Source organism: Clarias gariepinus, chromosome 2 (assembly GCF_024256425.1).
Source record: "Clarias gariepinus isolate MV-2021 ecotype Netherlands chromosome 2, CGAR_prim_01v2, whole genome shotgun sequence".
In the NCBI taxonomy this organism is placed as follows: Eukaryota; Metazoa; Chordata; class Actinopteri; order Siluriformes; family Clariidae; genus Clarias; species Clarias gariepinus.
The window spans coordinates 17,046,810-17,070,480 of NC_071101.1; the positions used below are offsets into that span (position 1 = coordinate 17,046,810).

Genomic DNA, 23,671 nt, shown 5'->3' on the forward strand with positions numbered 1-23,671 from the left:
GTAACAGCACTGTGGCATTCTACTAACTGTTAATTATGCTAACTGTCGGTCGCTAGGATGTGTGAAAGTAGGTCTGTTTGTTCTGATATCATTATGTCATCTCAAGCAACACTTTATCTATTTAGGTAATAAGTGCTTCTAAGTTGTTTTAAATCACATCTGAACCATTTGTGTTCTTTTATTTACTGCTAAAAAGCAAACTAGTTTTTAACACAATACTGAATCCCATATCGCTCTACAACCCCTGATCAAGGAACCTACTTGGTGTGTGTGAGACAAGAGATTGTACAACATAGCGCACTATCTTTCATTTTAATACTATTTGGGATTTAAGCTTGGAACCCAGAAGGTAATGGTGCTGATATTCTGAAGCAGAAAAAATGGAAATATGGACATAAGTGGAAATTTAGAACTGTACAACATCTTAATCGTTTATTCCCCTTACCTTATATATATATATATATATATATATATATATATATATAGTACTGGTAAGAATTTAAAACTACTTTTACTCCTGTTACACTAACTTTTGGTCACTAACTGTCAGTTGCCAGCTCCACCCACCACGATTAGTTAGTCCTGCCAGTCGTGGAAGGATATGTACTGTATTCTATTAATGAATTAATATTTATGTATATGTAAAATAACTGAAAAGCAAATCAAAATTCGTTGATAATAAATGATGTTTGTAGGACTGTTGCATAAAAACAATATCACACTCCAGGTTGTGCTGTTGTTCTGAATATCAGCACGGCTGTGATGCCTTTGACATTCAGGCTGCACCCTTGTGCCACCACAGGCTTGACTCACTCCCATGTGATACAGCTTAAATTTGGTCATTTTCAGGATATAATAGGCATAATACATACTTTACAATTGGAGTCAAAAAACAAAGCGACACTAGCACACCATCATATAATACTAAAAACAATTACTATGTTAACAATAATACACAATTCATTAGAAATGCTGTACAGGCAGCTAAAATCATCTTCCACCTTCATCTAAGAGCTTTCTAGGCACTGGATTTATGAATGACATTTGTAATTGAATCAATTGCAAACACCAGAAAGGATACAAGATCTGAATTTTGGAATTAATTAATTAAAAGCAATTATTAAAGTTTTACCATTAGTCATTGAAAACATTTGTAAAAATTTATTTCTTCAAGAATAAAACAATACTTTATCACAAGCCTCTGACAGATATGCAAAAAGATGTTTACATACTGTAATAAAACAAACATAAAGTTCATGTGGATGATATTACAGGATACACTGATTACACAGTTTATTGTTTTATGATGGTAAATACAAAGAGAATAAAAGCTTATCTATTAATTAAAACATTGATCTTTTTGGTATTCAATATTAAAAGTTATGACATTTTGCAAAGCCTTTAAACAAACATTCATTATCTTTACACAAAAAAAGCTTTTACTTTAAACACCACAATACTACGAGGGGTGTTCAAGTCAAACTGGGACTCTTAATTGTGCAGAATAAAAGAAAACAGTTCTGAGAGTAAAAACAGCCTTTATTTCTCTATATAATCCCCCACTGCACTAATGCACTTATCCCAGTGTTTTACTAGTGCTTGAATACCATCAAGGTAGAAAGATTTCTAGGTATGCCAAAGCCATGATTAGAACACCTGCTTCATGTCTGACACACTGGCCTCCCAGGAACTCCCTTAATGGCCCAAACATGTGGCAATAACTTCCAGCCGAGTTCCTGTAATGTGGTGTTCGTTAATAATTGTGTGTACAGTTCCCACAGACTGATGCGTCTTTTCTGCAAGTTGTTGACAAGTTGATTGACGATTTTTAAGAATCAGGAGTTCCACTTGCTGAAAGCTTAGCGGGACGACTGCAGAAGGCTCTGAGCCACCTAAACCAGGATCGTTATTCATGGATGTACAGTCTTTTTAATTTTTTTTTAATGTTTGCACCATTGCACCAAATGTTTTACTGTGGCAAAGTGTCTTATCATTGTATTGTGCTTGAAGTCTTCTATAAAGGTCAGTCAGTTTTTGCGTCATACACGTTTTCCTCACAAGTCCCGGTTTCTCTTGAACATCCCTCATACTTTGGTAAAAGTAACACTCAAAAAAATTTGTCCTTATAAACAAGTGGATCATATTTATATATTTAGATATAAAGATTATATCCAGTAAAAAAATAAAAATTGGCGACAGAATTAAAAATGAGTGACGGTATCAGTTGCAGGTTTTCCATCTTCACCCTTCGACTGTGAAACACAAACATGAACACATGATTTCTAATATGAAGAACAAGTAAGAAAAAACTTTGTGATTATGATTATGACTGACTAATTTCCTACTGGTCTCCCTGTGCAACGTGCTCACACAAAAATCTATTCTACTAAATATTTGCAGAAAGATGTTGAACTCCATCAGTTACATTTACACAAAACATCTTGCAGAAGATTTTCATGATGCATTCAATCATTTTTAAATGAAGCTTAAAATCAGTATAATTTGTTCTTTTGATGCTGGAAGGATTTGTTTTTCCAGAGAAGGAATCTGAGATAATGATCACATAGTTCACTCTTCCTCATGGTTGATGCATGGAAACCACAAACCTTCATAAATAACTTTAATTACTTAGTGCTTTGCTCAAGTCTTGGCGTTAGATAAGACTGTATTTAAAACGACAAAAGAGATAAACCAAATGAAACAATGCAAAACAGAACATCCACTAAACATGTGGTAAAACATGTGAAATTATCAACAAAAATGTTTACGCCTTCCTACGTCTAAATTACTTTGCATGTGCATTTTTAAATACAGTATGGATTTTAAAACCTCGCTGTCACAATCCGGTTCACCACACCGGTGTTTTCCTATTTCCCAGCATACCTCATTTAACTGAACAGCTTTAGACAGAAGTGAAAGGTAATTAAAGATTATGGAAAACATTACACATAATATAAAAATTATTATTTAACTTTTTTGTTCAACTTAAGTGCCCTGCGATTGATTGGTACCCTGTCCAGGGTGTACCCCGCCTTGTGCCCTAAGTCTCCTGGGATAGGCCCCAGGCCCCCCTTGACCCTGAATACAGGATAAAGCGGTATAGATGATGAATGAGTAAGTGAGTGAGTGTTCGACTTAAATATTTCACTCAAAATCTGCTGTTAATTTGAATATGTCAATACATCTTATTTTTCGGTTCTTAACAGTAATCACATATAAACAACAGATACTCTAAATTGAGTTCAGGCTAAAAAAAAATTAGTTCAGGCTAAAAAAACTACATCCTTCATTTAAATGCAAACGTAATCAGGAAACTTCCTGAATCAGTATGTGTATCTTTTATTTTATCTCATGCGCTTACCCGTGTCTTAAAGAGCAGGTTAATAACTCCTTTGGAGCGCCGGTCACTAGTTCGGTCAGATGGCAGACAAACAGACATAGTCTTACTCTCCCGTTTAGAACATGCTGAATCTAAGTCGTCATTCCCATTGGCTACTGTCAGAGCCAGACCTATGATAAACAACAAAATACAGAAGCGGTGAAGTTAGAAGTATAGAGGTCATCTAAATGCTCAGCAACAAACATGAAGGCTTCATGATTAAATTACTTAAAATTATAAAATTATGGCACCAAATCTGACAACAAACATTTTTCTATATACTGTGTGTGTGTGTGTGTGTGTGTGTGTGTGTGTGTGTGTTTATACATATACCAGTAATAGTTGGCAATGATCTGGAGTTAATACTGGCCAAACTGCTCTCTTCGCTGGGCCCTGATAGGTTTGTGTCACTGCGAAACTCCTGCTTTTTTGACAGCTAAGACATGGCAGAAAATTAAATACATCCTCAAATTAGAAAATAAAAAAAGAGTTATGTGGCAATTTGCTTTTTAAAAAAAATGCTTTTACAATGTTTGCGTTAATTGTGTCAGATGCAGCTGCTTTAGGTGGGAAACAGAGTTCATTAGGTTCACTTAAAAAGAGGTCAGGAATATTTAGTAACAACTCTGCTGTGACTAACCCGTTTGAGGTCCAAGGTGCTGGTCCTTTCCCTCTCTTCACTAATAAATATCATGCTGCCTCGACCTTGCTTCTTTTTCTTTTTGGACTTCCTTAATTTCACCTAGCAGAATAAAGTCATGGGAATGAAAATGGGATAAAGTCAACTCTTGAATGAAAAGAAAGCTAATAATAAATTCAGTCATTATTGCACTCTTCGTCCTCAACATTGTCATCATCATCACCATCATCAGCAATAATAAACCCTCATTTTTTATGGGGGAATAAATGAAGAAAAACTTATGAATTATGAGACCAATATAAGTTAAATAATACCATTTGTACACCTGCTTTGTAAGTCAATGGGAAGAACAATAATTTTGAAGCATTTTAGCTGCACCATGGCAGAAAAGGATGAAGATAAAGATAAGTTATACTTTCTGCCATCTTGAACCTGACTACTGCCTGTTCATAATAATAATAATAATAATAATAATTATTATTATTATTATTATTAAAATTATTATTATTATTGCACCATTTCCTTTTAACTCTACATACTGTTACTGTATGTGTACGTATACAGGAGATAAGCAGTTTTTGAAATACTTAAACCAGCCATCTGACATCAATGGCTATACAGATGTACAGATATTCCCTAAATTTATTTTAAAATATTTAAAATAATAAACTTTTGATATTTAAAAGCCAGACTAAAAGAGGACATTTTATAATTTCTATCTGTTATCACCCAAATGAGGATGGGTTCCCTGATTGAGTCTGGTTCCTCTTAAGGTTTCTTCCTACAGTATTGCCATCTCAAGGAGTTTTTCCTTGCCACTGTCACTGTCACCCTTGGCGTGCTCATCAGAGACATTTCATTCATCATTTATTCATCTTATTATTATCTAGACATATTTTACCCACACATACACACTTCCATAAATTTTCTTTTAAAAAAATGTCTTTCATTTTTGTGAAGCTGCTTTGAGACAATGACCATTGTTAAAAGTGCTATATAAATAAAATTGACTAAACTAGACTTTAAAAAAGACCTCCCAGCAACTCAATTGTGATTATAGGATTAAGTGCTTAGGTTCTCACCTCCACCTCGATACCACTCTCGTCGATCACGCTGATACTCCCACTGGAGTGAGGCAGGGAGGTGGGGGTGAGCGGCCCTGATGAGTCCAGAGGCATACTACGCACACAGAGAAAGAGAGAGAGAGAGAGAGAGAGAGAGAGAGAGAGAGAGAGAAAATTTATAATGAGTAATTGGATGAGGAATAGAAATACCTAAAAATCTGAAAATGTTTATCAGGGGTTCTTTACTTGTCTGGGTATAACTTAGTGGGTGTTCCACATTCTGATCCGGCTAACGAGCAGATGGATTGCCGAACTGAGCGAAGAACAGAACGTGGGCGAGTGGACCTTCTGTCGTCCATGTCCGGCTAGCAGAGAGGAATGAAACAAAATAAATCACCACAATAACCTGATGAACAATTAAGAGTGAAGTTAGCCTGTCTCTCACCAGTTCTCTGACTCCATACTCTTTCTCCACTTTCTTTTTCAGCTGTTTGAAGCACTCCTCCATGCGCTCATGGAAAGGTCGGAGGTCATCTGTCACCCTCTTGCCATGGAGAGAGATTCCTCGGCCCAGTAATGGAGTCTGCAGGGGTATGCGTGCCACTTCAGTAATGGGACAAGCTTTCTAACAAGCTAAGGGTTTAAAGAAACAATTGGATATTTGAGTGTGTACCTGCCACGCGATCAGGTCCTTGAGGCGGTACAGTTTCTCTTTGTCTTCCGGATGTTCATGTACGTACTCCTCTGTAAAGAATGCCTGAAAAGACAATTTAAATGGTCTGGTTTAGAGTTAAATTTATAGTTGTTTATAGTTACATTTTGTTTAAAATCTTTCAACACATTTATAGTAATGTGTGTAAAACGTTCCTTGTCATAGTCTGCAATGAGCTTTATGTAAAATCAGAATAAGGATTTTTCGAATGCACAAATCCAATACGTACCTTTTCATACTTGGCAAAGCCACCCATGACAGCAGGATCCACGATGCCATTCAACAACATGGAAAGCGGGTTTATGGGTAAAGTCTCGTCACACTGGTATTGGTTAATCATTGTGAGAATTTTTTCATTAGTGCTTCCCATCGTCTCGATGGCATTCTCCAGAGGACTCACAGTCGTCTGATTAAAAAAAACAGTGGGTAAAGCATGGGATATAGGGTTTGGATTTTGTCGCTGAACAGTAAACAGTGCTGATTAAAATGAGTGCTTGTCCTGCCTGATACTCACATGAGTCATGCTTGTGGCCTCGAACCAGCGCAGGATCCCTGGCAGCTTATATGCAGTGTAGAAAGTGGTGCGTTCGATCCACATAGACTATGTTAAATGAGATAGAGAGATAGAGTATTATTCCTGTTTATGTGTTTATGTGTGTGTGTGTGTGTGTACCAGAAAAAGCGTGACTCACAGCGAACTCGTTATCAGGATCCACTTTTCCCTTCCTCACAGGTCTGGAGTACTGGAAGCGCTGAACATAGTTCGATTTATAGAAGCTGAAAAAGAAACGAACATGGTCAAGCATTTGCATCTGAGACAGATTTGAACTTTTTCATATTACACAAGTCATATTATGTTAATATACATTTATCATGATGTTAGATTAAAACTATACTCATCGAAGATCTGGAGAATTTGAGCAGAATTATATTGTGAATATTGTAATACTGACTTGATAATCTGATCAGGAACGGGCTTGTTCATCAGACGAGGTGGGATTTCCAGGACAGGCTGGACAGTGAAGCATTGTATGTCTGAAAACGCCATGTTAAGAATGCTATACTGGCACAAATGAGCTTATTATTAACTGTGCATTGTGTAACAACTGATACGTTTTTACAGTCCACACTTTAAGGTTTAATATCTAAAAATAAATAATTGCCTTAGTTTTAGCTACTAAAAGTGAGCAATGAGACTGTTTTACAATTCGGCAATTTTATACATTTGATTTGTATCTAAAGATGAGAAATTCAACAATAATAGACTTTCCTATTCTTTCATTATTCGTATACTGTACATGCAATTAAATATAAAACCTTAATTCTAATGTTTGTTTATCTTTGTATGAGTCTAGAAAATCCTCCTTTGTTCCCTTTTCTGTCTGTTCTGTGTATGCACATTTTTGATCTTGTCTTTAATGGATACACTGCAATGGCGAGTTCTTGATGTCATCTCCAGGCATGGTAGTGGTATTAAGTCTGACAGCACTGGGGAACTGACTCATCAGCTGGCTCTGGAAATCTTCCCTGCGCTCATACTCCTTTCCACGATGAATAAACACCTTGTCCTGCAGTTATAACAAGAGTGAAAATAACAAGCACTCAACACCTCAATCCTGTTTAAGGTACAGTATCTGTATCACAATGGAATTTAATTCATTCTCATGGCAAGCATATAGCATATTTATATATAAATATTCACGGATCAGCTATAACATTACAATGCAAAACATTATGCACAGTACAGTAGGTTCCCCTTATTCCACCATGTAACTTTGGCTCCATGGGGCTCCAAGGTGGTGTGATGCGGTTTTATGTCTGGCACATGAAAGTTTGGCAGATCGTAATTTTGGTGCTGTGTGTAGTGGGGTGGGGCCTCTGTAGATTGGATTTCTTTGTCTAAAGCATCCCATGAGTGCTCAATCGGATTGGGATCTGAGTAATTTGGTGTCCTTGGGCTCTTTGTGTGCTGTGATGCACTGGGTGTTCTGATACCTTTCTATCGTGGCCAGCATTGTTTTTTTTTCAGGAATTTGTGCTGTGTTGGCTTTTCTGTGGGATCAGAGTGTACAGGATGGCCTTTGCTCACCAAAAGCATAAATGAGCCGTGAGTGCTCATGACCCTGTCACCAATTTACTGGTTATAAAATTGAGAATCAATTATGATTTTGTGGTGTTAATGTTATGACTGATCAATGTACACACACACGCACACACACACACACACACACACACACACACACACACACACACTGACCCGTAGAAATTGAGGAAAGCCACAGCCATAGTACCCAACAGCAAAGTAGTCAGGTTTGGGTCGAAGGATCTTCATGATATTCTCATAGAACTTGGCCTGTTGTTTCTGTAAACCAGGAAATACAGGGAGAAAAATGTTAAAACACTGACAAGAAGAAATTGTCAGTACTAAGGCAAAATGTAAACAGACTAAATAATAAAAAAGGGTAGTTTAACAAGTTTTTCTACTTTGATCTTTGGTTGGACAGAAACGAAGATCTTGATTACATACAGAACTGTTTTATTTAAATATCATTGTCTCATATAATTTAAAACATTCAGACAGACTAATTAATTAGTCTGAAATATAACATCAAGCTGTAAGCGAAACTCCCTTGAACAACCTTCTAATCATTAATGCAGATATAAGTCATTCTCTTCCCACTCAGCAGAAGGTGATTAAACTCGCCATCAAAGATTTAGAGGCCATGGCAGGTGTGGAGTAATGACTGTATGGTGCATATTCAGGATTCATGAATCTTATGTCGTATTGTTTAAAAAAGAGAGAGAGAAAGTTTTGCATTTGTGTGTGTGCGTGTGTGTGTGTGTGTGTTCACCAGGCTCTGTCCAAGTAGTTCATAGTCGAAGACTTCCATCTCATACTGTTCTGCAAGTTCTTTGCACAAAGCAATGGCTTCCTCCCACATCTAAAACACACAGATTTATTAAAGTATAAACACCTTACAATGCAATGAGAGAGATTATAACTATTAAAATGACTAAATGTAATAACTTTAGTAAAATTTTAACTATGAAAATAAAAATAAGAGACAATCTTATTTTATATTAAATACATAAATAGTGTATTACTGTATGGGAGCAGCTGTATTTCTGTAACATGCTGTCTTTTGTAACAACAATCAAGATTTAATTGTTAAAGAACAGATCAGGATGGTTAACACCATGATGACTCTGGTTACACAGTTTTTTTGTGTGTAGAAATGTCACAGATGTGAAGTTAGTGTGAAGTCCAGCGTACCTTGCCCTTGTCAAAGTAGCTGATGATGGTATCATAGAGCGTCTCTTTGAGCTGCCGCTGCGTCTGAGGACTCTGGAAATCCAGCTGTGGTGCACACTGCTCATCTGACCACTATAAAAATAGATGTGTGTGTGTAAAGACAACAATGAAGTAAGAAATAAAAATTACAGTATATACTTTTACTGCATGAAAATAAAAGTGGCATACAAAGTAAGATGCTCATTTTTATTTCAGTTTAAGATGCATTCAATGGCATAGTCTGATTATATATGCATGCATACAGTACAGTATGTGTATTGCATATACACTGTATATATGGTTCTCCAGGCTTCCTGATGGACTTTTCAGAAAAAAAAAAACACAAAAAAAAAACATCTAACTTAGTGATTAGTATACTGGTGATGCTGAGTAGTTGGGACAGATGAGAAGGGAAATGAGGTCATAAATATATACAGTACATAAATAACCAAGTTTCTAATTGTGTATTTGGGCACCTGTCACATTAAAAAAAATGTCAACCATTTCTTTGAGTTAATCTTTATCATTGGATTTAATTAAATTCAATTTTAAATGAAGAAGGAAGGGGGGGGGGGAGGGTTCAGGACTTTAGCACATTAATGCATGTACAATATATATGCAGATGGAATTCAGAAAAGGATGTCCATGCTCTAAGGGTGGACCGCCCAAATTGTCCTCACAAGAAGATTATGTGTCAAACCGCATCACTCCAACTGTAATCTGAATGTAAAAATAAATGAACTGCACCTTGCAGATTACATCAATCAGACATGACGTACAGAGAGAAAGAGAGAGAGAGAGAGAAAGAGAATGAAAGATAGACATTACAACCAGCTCCATAAATTCAGGTGTTTTGGCTGCAGGCGCTGAAGTGAATACATAAATCTAGTCTGCGACCCACAAAAGGCCACTGGACGCGGCGAGGGACTGTTGTAAATCAGCCAATAACGGCACTGCCTTCCTCTCTAAGAACTGCCATTGTACAAACTAAAGTATCTCTCTTATTACACCTGTGACCTTGCACTAGAGGTCAAACAGTTTTTCTTCAGGTATATAGTCTGTTGATCTGTGCGTGTGTGTGTGTGTGTATGCATGTGTGTGCATGCATGTACAGTATATGAGAACACTCACGATTATGTCTGCATTGATTGGCTCAACTCTACAGGCATATGTATCTTGTACCTTAAGAAGCTTGGAATGCAGCAGGAGTGTGTATGCAGCCTCTGTGTAGTTCTCGCCTTCCAAATGAAGATCACGTAGTTTGTAGAGGTACCTGTGACAAACAATCATTTAAAGGTTTAAGATCCTATTTTCTACAATTACACACTTAAAAAAAAGACACATTTATACAGTATATACACACACACACACACACACACACATCTGGTTGCTCCCAGCTTACTAATATTCAGGTGCAATTTAAAAGGGATTTTCTGCCACAATTTCACTTGCCTCATGCATCTAAACAATTACGATGTACTTTACAACACTTTCCATAAGAGGGTAGTATTGGAGCAATAATTCAGTTCTGTGAAACAACTGAAAATACTGGCGTACTTTTACATTCTACGTCTGTGCAATAAAAAGAAAAAGAAAAACCCTTCCAAGGCTGTATGCTAAAGTCCACTATGAATAATTAAAGGCATTTATACTTGGTCTGTGTGTCTGGTTTGGATTCTGCCTCATGTATAAGTTACTTATGGTATTCTGTAAATCTGTGCTGAAATAATAAATAGGAATAGGAATAAAGGTCAGAATCAATATCAAAGTGTACAATAAACTATACCTAAGCTTAAACCAACTGAAAAACGATTGTGCTTTGGACAAAGCAAAAATGCCTTCCAGGGCTGGAGTAATGCCACGTTCTCGCCGGCTGTAAGAACATGATTCAGTAGGAACTGGACTCCAGTGCTAACTCGACTCACTAATGAAGGCTGCTCTGCCACTAGAGAATGACTTGAGAGGTGTGAGGTCTTCTATCAGACGAACCAAGGGCGAAGCATCTACTTGGAAATGAAGGCTGGGTTCTTTTTTCCGCAGGAGAAGCTCAAGGTCAGGAGGTAGAACTTGTGTGAATGACTGCACGGATGGCAGATTTGGGACATCCCTGGCGTATTGGCTTTAAATATTCAACCTGGTCTCCATGTGTATAAAAAGTGGGGTGTAAATTTGTCAGGATTTATCCAGGCTCCTTCTGTTAGGACACAGAGTCATCCAAGTTTAATGTGCCTCTAAGGTGGCTGTTTGTCAAACAGCTAGGAAGAAATCGCTCCTTCTTTTTCGCTCTAATAGGCACCTGGCACGTTTTAATCCAACAATATTTTGGGGAGTTTGGGTGGAGATGTACCTTGTTCTTTCTGGAACAGAACAGCAGCTTTTTTTCAGTGTCACGTAAGGGTGCAATATGGATGCCGAGTACTAAAAAGGGGGTAGTTGAGAAAGAAGTGTGGAAATACCCTAGACAACTGCATTCTGAGACAAAACTAACTGTCCTTGCATGGGTTTAACACACTTCTGCTTTTCTTTAGGAAATATCAATTACTAAATCAGTCAGTGTGGTCTGCATGCCTGGTCTCTGAGTTACAATATACTGTATGTGTATACACAGTGATGTGCAAAAGTCTTTAGCCACCCCTATTTCTTCATTTTAAATGAAAGAAATGGAAACAGATGTGTTATTGTGACGGGCTGCACAGTGCCTGAACACTTAAAGACAATAAAATACGTTATGTCACAAACTCAGCAGCAACCTCATTTCCCCTCTCGTTTGTTCCAACCACTTAGCATTCAGCATCACCAGGGCTTGAACATCTGTCATCATCTGCACTTGGTTCTCGCTGGTTCATGCCTTACGTTTTATGTTTTTATGCTTGAATATTCATAGATCACTGTGTGGCTTAACAAACAAAAACATTCCTCAGAAACTGGTCTTGTACACGGACTGGAGTGGAAATGAGAGTCACAAATTAAACAAAAATAAGAGGCAAAAAAGTCCTTCAGAAAGCAATTAGAAAACTATTCCTCAAGACTACTTTAAAATACTGGAAAGTCTGGCTCTTTGAAAGCAACATATGAAGTACCTTCGCACAGTACTGCATACAGTATTAATTATAATATATATATATATACACTGTATCTTATAGCTTTCATCACACTTTCTTTCTTACACACTTTTGATATCACCCTTCTTGATTTATTCTTTGCTAAGTCACCCTTCCCCTGCTCGCTGCTCTGTATTACCTGCAGTGTGCAATTTCCATTACTCTAATTCCTCCACACACACCCTGGCCTTCACCTCTCTCCCTCTCTCTCTCTCTCTCTCTCTATTGGCCTTCAGCTGTTTGATTCTCTTCATTACCTCTCTTCCACAATCATTCTGTTTTTTCTTCTTGTTTATTCCCATATGCACTATTGTTTTCTTTTTCATCATTCTCTGCCACATACCAGCTACCTTATTGTCTCTCCCATTTTATCTCCGTCCTATTTATCCGCATCTTTGAGTTCCTCATGTCAATCTCTTTATCTGTCTATGGGTGATTTAGGACTGTGTCTTTTTTCAGCAGAGTTGAATATCCATTTAAATGTTTTTGATCATTTTTTATTTCAGGTTCTGACAAATAGCACTGACTAAGCACCATCCACGATTGCTACGGCATACATGTACACACATAAGACAAAAATGAAAAAGTAACCAAATTACCTGATGTACATTCCCTCACGATTGATGTCTTTGTAGAAATTCTGGAAAAAGAAAAAAAAATAAAATAAAGAAATGCTTAGTTTACAAATTTTATGTGTGTGTAGAAATCTTTCTTCTATTGAACACTAGCAGTGTTTTTCTTGTCGCATCAATGCAGCACACAACTGCTAATTCTTCACAAGGAATATACAATCCCAACAAACAGAACCCTTAACACATCTTCAATATGTCAGTGTAAAAACGTTTAATGCGTTTCAGGGTTACATGCTTTGCTAGATGGCCAAGGAAAGCAACTTTAGTGCTGAACTGAATCTGGAAACTGCCCAAGCAGCACTGCTTCAAAGCTGTAGGACACAGGTGGTCCCATGAGAGCCTAATACAACAAACTTATACAGTAAAGGATAGTGTTGAAACAGTCTATAGTGTGATGCCACTCAGCAGTTTCCAAATAAAGCAGTGCATCAGTATTGTACAGTATACTCAGTCCTCGTCCCCAAGCTGTCATTTATGTCCATATTTTATTCCTCCAAAGTTGCTACTGCTGCTACAATAATATAAAAAATATATCTATTTCATGTTCTTATTGAATATTTTTAAGACTCCTATTTGCAACCTAATATCCAGCATGCATCCAGAGCATTTCATGATTGTCTGTTTAGTATAGTGATCAAAAGAGAGAAGAGAGGCGTCCAGAAGAGAGAAGAGAATGTGTTCCTTTTGAGTTTAGTTCCTGTTGTCATTTCTTCTTTAAATTGTCTTAGGAGGTTATTTTTTCTGACTTGTTTATTACGTATCTGATCTGAAACTAGATCTCGGTTTCTGTAAAGTTGCTTTGCCAATTTAAGTGACAACCTTTAACAGTTTAGTAGTTATCACTAATAGTCCAATAAACCTATTAATTGAAATTCAATTCAATTAACCAGTTCATGTAATAAAACTGATCATGTATTATTTTACTTCTTTTCAAGGTTATTTATTTATCATACTTAGGTGTTGATTTTAACCTATTGAGTTAATATCAAAGGAAAGAATAAAAAAAAAAGACTTAAATTCCCATTGTATTGCATCATTTAGGAGCCTGAGAGAAAAGAGAGAGTTCGACATTGCTGACTTAGTAGGAACGCTCTAAGCACTCGGCTGGGTCACATGAGAGACTTGGCTGGTGTACTGTTGGCTGGTGTAAATGTGTGCCTGATTCACCAGTTGGTTTCATTTCAAAAGTAAAACTACTGAATCACAGGTTCAATTTCAGGTAGGTATCATGAGAGATGGCCCGCAGGGTTACGATACAGCAATTTGTTTTGCTCAGTCAACACTGCCAAAGCGGCTTTTACCAAAATGCCCATTTCCCAAATTGCAGCAGAGGTATCCAATCTATTTATTTAGGCTTTCCTGTAAACAAGACTATTCTCTCGCCTTGTGTCAGGGCAGGCTTGTTCTAAATCCATCTTTCCAAACACAAACCTTATTCCCCTTCTCCTGAATGTAGATCTACAATTAGAATCTGTGCAAGTGTCGTAACTAATGTGGTAGCTCTAAACATACACACGCACACGCACACACACACACACAATTATTCCTCATGCTCAGAGAAACACTCGATCTAAGTCCTGGAACATGGCGATACAGTACCATTAGTTAAGACAAAACTCATAGATGTGATAACTTGGTTATTCTGTAAAATCTACATTAGACTCCATTTTATTGCCACACAACGTTGCAGAGCCTAAACCTGACCGTTTTAAGCAACCCCAGATTATAACACTGCCTCCAGAGGCACTATGCATGCACAGTGGACACTATGTACAGTATGATGGGTGCATCACTGCATGTGCTTTCCTTTCTCACCCTGACACACGCGTTGCTCTGGACTCATCAGACCTTTTTCCATTCTTTTAAAGTCCAGTCTTTATGCTTTCTAGCAAGCCGAAGCTTTTCCAATTACTTTTCCGAAACATGTTTTCTTATGGACACGGTCAGTTTTTGTCACGTTGTGTGCATGTGGAAATGATCTTACGTTGACTATTAAACATAGCTGTGATTTCTTCTGTCAATTTCTGACCACAGTTCTTCTAAGCTTCCAGATTTAAATAGCGTGTTTAGTTTTAATTTCATATCTCCTTAGTTGCTTTTTTTGCTTGATGCTGGCCCTTTTAAAATGACGGTTTATTTATAGATTTTCTGTTATTAATTTATTCTTGTCCAGACAGTGTATTTGTGTGTAAGATCATTTAAAAAGTATAGAAAGCCTGAAAGTCATAGAAATTCATGCGACAGAAATATTATGTAATCTTTGAGAAAGGTTGTAACCTCCACTACCAAGAAGTGACAGAACTAATCTTAATTAAACTTATCTTACTATGCTAATATATCAAAACAAGTCCTGTTTTTTTCTTTTAAAAGCCCTGTGTGTGCTCGTGTAGCGACGTTGCATTGCGATAATTAAATAATATTAGATTTTAATTATAGATATAGTCCATATCAATATGTTAATGGTAGAAACAAACATCTGGCTGCCAGAACTAATATCAAATCAGTTTTTTGTGGTCTCTACAACAGGATTCCTCTCAAAGAAATCATCAGTCTCACTGCCATTAGATTAACCTTTTTTAATTATATGATAGAATCTTTAGATAATATTTCCAGGCATGTGTGGTCTGTTTTTCCTATTTATTGAAAAAAGCAGTTTTTTTTACTGTTTACTACTCAGATGAAGTGGTTTATTTATGTACGTAAGGTATAGTGACATTTATTGTGTGCATTCATAAACCTCCAGTGTACATGTTAGAGATTATAAAATATATGGGAAAGCTTATGATATTTTTTGCAAGCACGATCCAAAAACATTATATTCTAGACTTTTATATTCTCACTCTCACTCACCGTCTATACTGCTTTATCCTGTATTCAGGCGCGTTAGGGGCCTGGAGTCTATCCCAGGAGGGGGGGGGTACACCCTAAATAGGGTGCCAATCCATCACAGGACTCACTCATATACACACTATGGGCAACTTGGAAACACCAATTAGCCTAACCTGCAGGTCTTTGGACTGTGGGAGGAAACCCGAGTATCCAGAGGAAACCCACCAAGCACAAGGAGAACATGCAAGCTCCATGCACACAGAGACGGGAATCGACCCAGACCCTAGAGATGCAAGGCAACAGTGCCAACCACTACACCACTGTGCTGCCTGTTCTGGATTTTATTTTATATTTATATCCGAGAGAATGGAGGAATGTCAGGTTAACTCATCATCTAGAGATGTTCAGTTTAATGGTCAGTAATAAGCTCAATCAAAACTCAATCAATGAGTTTAATCAATTAAACTGATTAAACCTCTATATGCTGTTAATACAGAAATAAATTTATGGAGCTCACCAGTAGATTGACAGTGCAGCTCATGCGGTTGTTACGGCTGTCGTCGCTCATCACCGTGCGGTAGTCAAGGAGACGTTCCAAGAGTCCGGTCACCAAGGTGACAAAGTTGCGCACCTCTGACAAAAGGTTGACTCGTTCCTGGGCACACTCTAATACACTACAGGTACACATACACACACACACACACACACACACAAACACAGAGGAGGTAGATGGATGATTTGTCCCAGGCCTATCAGAAAATACAGACTTGAGGCTGTAAAGGCTTTTTAGGTGCAAAGTCATGCCTCAGCTAACAGACACTAAAGATAAATCAGATCAGAATCTTCGTGTGTGTGTGTTTTTTTGTTTGTGTATGTGTGTATTAACAAACGAGACAAAAATAAAAGTGTCAAAGTGTCAGCCTTGTGTATGTGCATATAAGTACATGGTCTGCAGTAGCTCCATGTATCTGACGTCTCCTCCTCCTCCTTCCACCTCGTGATCCAACTTGAGGATGATCTCATTCTCAAACTGAAAACATGACACAGGAACAGTGTGTGAAACAGAGAGAGAGAAAGGTGAAAGACTGGAGAGAAAGGGATGGGAAATGTCAGTTGTTTGAGCATAAAAGCATTAATTTTAGAATAAATGTCTGTCTTTGCAGCATATGCATTAATCTGTCAGTCATCTTTGTATGCGTGCGTGTGTTAAAGTATGTACTTTCTTAAAGTGTCCGGACTGGTTGTGTTCACACTGCATCATGTCAAAGAAAATGGGTATTGTTGCTCTGCGAAGTTCTTCTTCAGGGATGAGAGTCATCTCCAGTATTGGTCCCACCATGCCGGGGATAAAACAGATCTTATTCCCTCCTACAGAGCACACACACACACACACACACTTAGAAGAACTTTTAAAACTGTCAGTAAAGCTATATTAAAGAGGAGTTTGTTTATTTACTACCAAACACATAATTTACAATTAGCGAAATTTGCATCAGAGTCCAGGCTCGGTAACCTCTTCGATTAGAAACAGCCAAATGCAGTAAGACTCGGTCCAGAGGGAGACGTTATGAGACACCGGTTCTGTCTCTGCTGCCTCAAGTGTTCTATAAGTGGAGCAGTATGGCACCAGGTCCATGATGACAGCCTAATGAGTTCTTCAAGGGTTCTTAGCTTGATGAAAGGTTGGACCCCTTTCTGACCCCCATAGTTGATCATAAAACTACATTAAACCTAAAGTAAACTAGATGAATGAGATTCATTAATATAGATTTGACCTTGACTTGGATAACTTGGACTGGCTATTACACTTGTTTAATCATTTATACTGATAAAAGTGAAATTAGTATAGAAAAAAAAAAAAAAACTAATTACAAATCTGTATTTTCAGTGTAGCTGATTAGCAGCGAGTAACCTTTGGTTAATTGGGCTTTCAACAGCTGACATGACAAACGTAACTGAATGAATAAAACATAACCTATGTTGGAAAAATAATAAATTAAAAAAACCCTGCTGTTTATCAGTGCCATTTCAGAGCCTAGAGAAACGGGACATTTTAATCAAAAGCTGGCTTTTGCTTGATTGTTCGTCTGAATCATACTGTATACAGTACTGCGCAAAGGTCTTGAGCCAGCCCTCATTTCTTCACAGTTTGCTTCCAAATAGCCGGACTTTCTTCTATTATTAATGTCGCCTTGATCAATACAGTAGTTCTCCCGGCCTCCTGAAGAACTTTTTTAGCTTTCATTTTTGGCAAATTTATACAGTCCAGTCCCTGTACCTGAGCAGTCTCAAAGGAATGTTTTTTGTTTGTTATCCTGCACACTGACCTACAGTATGAATCATTCAAGTATTTAAAACAGGCGCAGATGATGACAGAGTGTCTACTAAATGTAAACTTTCAAGTTTTAGTTATTTTTCTTCTATACCACTTATAGTTGCGGGAGAGTTAGGGGATGAGGCGGGGTACACCCCAGACAGGTTGCCAATTCATAGCACGACACACACTATGGACAATTTGGGAATGCCAATTAACCTAATTGGTTCGGACTGTGGGAGGAAACCAGAGCATCTGAAGGAAACCCACCAAGCTTTGGGTCTGTGTGCATAGAGTTTGCTTGTTCTTCATGTGCTTGGTGGCCTTCCTCAGGATACTCAGATTTCCTCCCATTTTCCAAAGATATGAAGATGTTAATCGGCGTTCCCAAATTACCCATAGTGTTTGAATGAGCATGTGAGTGTGTGTATATGTGTTCCCTGCAATGGATTGGCACCCTGTCCAGGGTGTAACCCAACTTGTGCCCTAAGGTTCCTGGGATAGGATCCAAGCCCTTCCGCGGACCTGTATACAGAATTATGCGGTGTAGACGATGGGTGAGTGTATGTACTGTAAGAGGAAATCCTGCTGGAAATAAGAAGCAGCAATGCTACCTGCACTCACTTTGACCCACTTTGTTTCATCGTGCCGCTCAGTATCTTTCTCTGTCCACATAGTGTATAGATACTGCACAGGTTAACAATCATTAAAAGCCTAATTCTTCCACAGACATTCACACTGATCTAGGATTGATCTGCTATTTCAAGAGCACAATATTTTCCTTCTTATTAACATATACCAAAACTTACCCAGCCTGTACCACATGTCTCTGATTGCAAAACCAATCTTCCTTCTCATGTCTCCATACCTGAGAAACAACACAAAGACACAAGAACAGGGTAGAAATGAAATATGGAGAACATATCCATTTAAATCTAAACCCCTGTATGTTTGTCGCAGTGGCTGATTTTTACATTTCATACTCTTCAGACTGACACTGTGTTTAAGAAAGTGTGTACGTTTAAGTGTGTGTGTGATGCTTCTTTTGTCTCACTTTGCCAGTATCTTGTTTCTCTTAGTCGGAGAGAAGTGCTGGAGCTGCAAAGACTCCTGGGTAATAAATGCCACAGCCAAATGGAAGTAGTTATTCCACAGCTGCACAAAGAGGATGGAGAGAGAAAGAGATCAGTTAGAAGATAAGATAATGTTCCTGTGATTTCGAAAATGCTTTCAAATCCCATATTATCTGGCCCCACTTGTAACTTGTTTCCACTTATTGTAGAAGATACACTTTCGGGTTATATTACATATCTTTTATACAGTGGTTCAGTTAATGTAATCTTAAAAGGCGTCTCTGATTTTCTGATATCAGTATCAGATCCTAAACTCTCATAAATATCAAACACCACATACTAACTGACTGAATACAAACAATTCATTACTTAGACAATTATGATTTGCAAAGGAAAATACTGATTACTGTAGCTTTTTAGATCAGAGGAGATTCTCAGAGCTGTTTGACTGTATGCTAATTCCAACTTCTAATTAATTATTTAAAAAAGTAATAATAAAGTAGGTTCAACAGGATGCTTAAGCAGATATGGTATGGTGGTGATATTGGCTGAAAGCATTCCTGTCCAATCCACTGTTTATTTTAATGCCATGAACATGCCATGAACATGTATAATATATTAATAGAATAATAAATATTCATGAAATATCTGACTGGTTATAGGACAATCTAAACTAACAGAACCATATTGTTGTGTAAAGCAATCAGCCATCACGGCCTTGGATCAACATCTGTTATTGAATGATATAAATATTTTGTTGTTATTTCAAATAGAAAAAGTGCATCTGTGTGTTCTCAGTTTATCAAAACCCATCACACACATGACCCAACAACACAGATGAGCTAATGGCTGCTATCAAAGCAAACTCACACCGATGCAGTAATTCTTGCTAAAGGAGCCCTGACAAAGTCTTAAGTGCATAAATGAAAATGCTTTTTAAAAGTTTTGCATTTCTGTATTGTCCTTCATTTCAGTTAATATGTATATATAGAATATATAAGAATTTTACTTTTTTTTATAAACTAGGAGAATGTAATTGTAGCTCAACAGCTTGAGTTTGTCACTTTTACATCTCTACACAACTAATCATAGCATCCGTTAAAGACCTTTCAAAAATGAAACCATCGAAACAATATTTAGGGTGGCATTTAAATTCCTAGGAACATACATAAGTACATCAGCAGCCTGCTAATCATCAAGAAGGCAAAGCCAGAAGAGTTATACAGTAAAAAGCAGCCGCTGCTGATGCAATACTACTTGACAATAATCCAAAGCATTCTCATACCATATCACCGCAACACACACTCCTTCACTTAGAGAAGACTTTTACAGCTTAGAAGCAAGGAAAATAATTCAATGCATGACATGAGCAAACACCTGCACTTCAAAATTGTTGTTGTCCAGGAACTTGTGGTTCATGGTGTCAGCGTAGGTGTTGATGGCACGGAGAAACACTCTGTTGAAAAACAAGAGCTTTTGATTAACTGTGAGGTCAATAAACCATTTGTTTAAATGAATCCCACACATTTTACATACTGTATGATAAGCACCTTAATACTGCTTGAACTGTTTTTTTTTAATTGTGGCCAATAATGTTTACCTGACATCCAGGGTTGTCTAAAGCAAAACAATTCATTTGAAAACATGCAAAACCTGATTTTAAAAGCTTTAAACCTCCACCTTTGAACAAAACACAGCAGCTGCATGTTCTAGCAAAAGGCAACACTACTGTACCATCAGCATCGCTTCCTTTTATCACGTGATCAGTAAAGCACAACTACTGGGTTTGTTGAATAGCAGCTGCCATGAGTAAATGAAATGTGTTTTTGGAGAATTTTAAAGCCTAAAATGGATGTTCCCACTCACTGCCAGTGCAATTACCCCTGCATTAATAAAGTACAAGTATGCATTGCTTAACGCTCACAATATCTTCTGTCTAAGAGGACTATATGCAATTTGCATATTGTGCAAACACCACATTATATACTTACATAGTGTAATTACATAGTCTAAGCACTGTGGTGAATTTAGTGTGAAGCGCAACCATCTGTTTCACTTTCAAATCAATACATCTCTTCTTTTGTTCTTTTGCTCTTGTTTTTATTTGTCTTTGCTGCATTTGGGAGTCATGATGCACTTACAGTATTTTGTCAAAAGAAAATTCTGCTGACAATTAATGTTAAAACACTTAAGCCATGCACAAGCGATTTTGGTGTAAAAGAGACATGAGATATACTGTATTGTACACGCTGGGTGTTGGAAAGCTGCTGCATTCGACTGACTGATGAGTGGTAGATTGATGTGTGAACATACTGTATGTTAATCAGGACATACACTACCGTTCAAAAGTTTGGGGTCACTTTCTAACTCTATAATCGATCCTGATTTTTATTTCTTTCTACATTGTAAAGGAATGCTAAAGACGTCCAAAAATGCATTAATCTTATTTGAACAGTTAATGGTGAGATGTGTCTGCTACTTCTGCTCTGTAAAGACTTCATAACGCCTCTAATCTGAGGTGCTGTTAATTGGTCATTTTTCAGGCTGATAACTCTAAATGAACTTCTCGTCTGCGGCAGAAGTAGGTTTTGGTCTCGCCCTCCTGGGACGGCCTTCATGAGAGCCAGTTTCATTATGGTGCTTGACAGATTTTGCAAATGCACTTGACAATACTGTTCTTGCAAGAACTACTAACCCCCCCCCCTCCCCCCCCAAAAAAAAAAAAAAAAAAATCCCAGTTGTGTTGGACTAATGGCACTCAGTTATTAACCTAGTTAACCCAGTGTAAGTATGTATCCAATGATGTAAACATTAAAGTACTTTTGTAAGTCGCTCTGAATAAGAGCGTCTGCCAAATGCCTAAATGTAAATGTAAATGCAAACTATTACAGAAAGGCTGACCTCTGTGTATTAAAATAACAACTAACTGTTATTTTTGTTCTTGTTACGTAATTACCTAATTTCATATATTTGAAAAAGTTTCATAGTTTTGAAAAATTCCCAGTATTGTTGTAGAATGTAGAAAATAAATCACTGAACAAAAACAAAGAAATTTGCAAGTGACCCCAAACTTTTGAACGGTAGTGTACTTGTACTATGATAAGGTTTTGTGTGTAACAGAACTTAGCAAAACAATTTAGTTTTTCTCAATCGAATTTGCTGGAACTACTTTCTGTTTGACTTGCTTAAAAATCACAGTCGGAGCATGAATGGGAGGTGGAGTTATACTGTAGCACACACAAAAAAAAAAACACAAAAAATTCACACTGTAACCGAAATTTGTTTTGACAAAAAATTTCACCATTTGTACTTTTTAACAACATTTTCACTTGAAAAATTCATGCAAATATTCTCTATTGTTGTGCAATACTTCTTACTTTATTTAACTGTAGATGTGTGTCTGTATGTTCTTACCTGTTTTGTACCATGATCATGGTGACCCAGTCAGAAGGATAAACGTGTTTACCGATTAAATCCTTGAACAGCAGAAATGTCTCCATCAAAAAGTCCTAAAAAAGCAAATATGTAACTTGTACTGTGTACACAATTACTGTCTGAATATTTGCCATAGGCAGGTGAATAAATTGTTATCATAATACCAATGAACTTGTTAAAATGTAATTACTTTTTTTTTTTTTCCAAACTGTATTTTTGCTTGATTTGTCCTTGATAAAATACTTTCCTGCAACCTATCAGACAAAGAATCGGTGTGTACTCTATGTGTGTGGGTATGTGTGTGCTCTCACCACTAGGTCACTTGTGCCGCTGAAGGTCTCGATGTAGCTGGCATAGTGTCGATCATCCATCTGACTCAATATAGCAGTCATACAGGCCACCACACGAGACTGAGAGAGAGAGAGAGAGAGAGAGAGAGAGAGAGAGACAGGGAGAGAAGGAGGATTGAGGACAAAGTGGTTCATTAGCAGGGGGACTGCAACTAATCAAAAGCTCTGACACTTTCTGGACAGAAGGATGAGGAAAGTCAACAATCAACTTTTTCCATCATTCAAAATGAATCTGCACCTCCTGTCATTGCCTTCCATCCCTGTCTGTCTTCTCCTCCCCCTCCACCCACCTCTCCTGATCTCCCATATCTCCCTCTATTGCATCTTTCTCTCCTTTAGGTGACATGGCGAATGTGATAGGATAATGAATGGGAGAGGAGCAGAAAGAAAAAAAATATGAGAGACAGATGAATGTTTGCTGATAGTAATATGGGGGGGGGGGGGGGTTATTCAATTAGGTCTGTGTGAATCTCTCTGTGTGTGGTCATGCATTTCCTTCTTGCTGTTCTTTATTTGTGGGTAAACATCGTGACCTTGTGTAAGTCTGAGGTTGTGTTCTTGTTTTGCTTTGTACACTATACAGGCTGCTGACATGATCATGCATCTCCATCACTAGCTAGGTAATAAAAGTCTTAGCATTGTGAGTTATGGATTTTATCACAAGGTCTTGTTAATTATATAATAAGAATGACACACACACACACACACACACACACACAGGCAAAATCAGCAGGTACTTCATTAATTTTCTTAATTTTAAAGTTTTTAATTTAAAGTTCTTCTTATTTATTTTTTAATTGCAATGCTTTGGTGACTTCATGCTGCGTTTCCTCTGAACATCAAACAGAAA

At 37.4% G+C, this 23,671-nt stretch overlaps 1 protein-coding gene across 1 annotated transcript in view; it reads right to left on the reverse strand.

The window, feature by feature from the left end:
• Positions 1-1,138: 1,138 nt before the first annotated feature.
• LOC128544493 (dedicator of cytokinesis protein 2) overlaps positions 1,139-23,671 on the reverse strand; it is a 134,609-nt gene continuing 112,076 nt past the window's right edge. Inside the window, exons 27-52 of the mRNA XM_053514644.1 lie at positions 22,783-22,881; positions 22,451-22,545; positions 20,414-20,492; positions 19,018-19,118; positions 18,773-18,831; positions 16,869-17,017; positions 16,594-16,679; positions 16,167-16,323; positions 12,788-12,828; positions 10,270-10,360; positions 9,070-9,180; positions 8,648-8,737; positions 8,053-8,157; positions 7,222-7,363; positions 6,749-6,830; positions 6,488-6,572; positions 6,310-6,396; positions 6,025-6,201; positions 5,757-5,840; positions 5,529-5,666; positions 5,330-5,448; positions 5,102-5,198; positions 4,020-4,121; positions 3,713-3,815; positions 3,362-3,510; positions 1,139-2,252 (exon numbers count right to left, since the gene is read on the reverse strand). Of these exons, the coding sequence (XP_053370619.1) occupies positions 2,202-2,252; positions 3,362-3,510; positions 3,713-3,815; positions 4,020-4,121; positions 5,102-5,198; positions 5,330-5,448; positions 5,529-5,666; positions 5,757-5,840; positions 6,025-6,201; positions 6,310-6,396; positions 6,488-6,572; positions 6,749-6,830; positions 7,222-7,363; positions 8,053-8,157; positions 8,648-8,737; positions 9,070-9,180; positions 10,270-10,360; positions 12,788-12,828; positions 16,167-16,323; positions 16,594-16,679; positions 16,869-17,017; positions 18,773-18,831; positions 19,018-19,118; positions 20,414-20,492; positions 22,451-22,545; positions 22,783-22,881 (2,679 nt within the window). The 3' untranslated portion in view covers positions 1,139-2,201. The remainder of the gene's footprint in view (positions 2,253-3,361; positions 3,511-3,712; positions 3,816-4,019; positions 4,122-5,101; positions 5,199-5,329; positions 5,449-5,528; positions 5,667-5,756; positions 5,841-6,024; positions 6,202-6,309; positions 6,397-6,487; positions 6,573-6,748; positions 6,831-7,221; positions 7,364-8,052; positions 8,158-8,647; positions 8,738-9,069; positions 9,181-10,269; positions 10,361-12,787; positions 12,829-16,166; positions 16,324-16,593; positions 16,680-16,868; positions 17,018-18,772; positions 18,832-19,017; positions 19,119-20,413; positions 20,493-22,450; positions 22,546-22,782; positions 22,882-23,671) is intronic.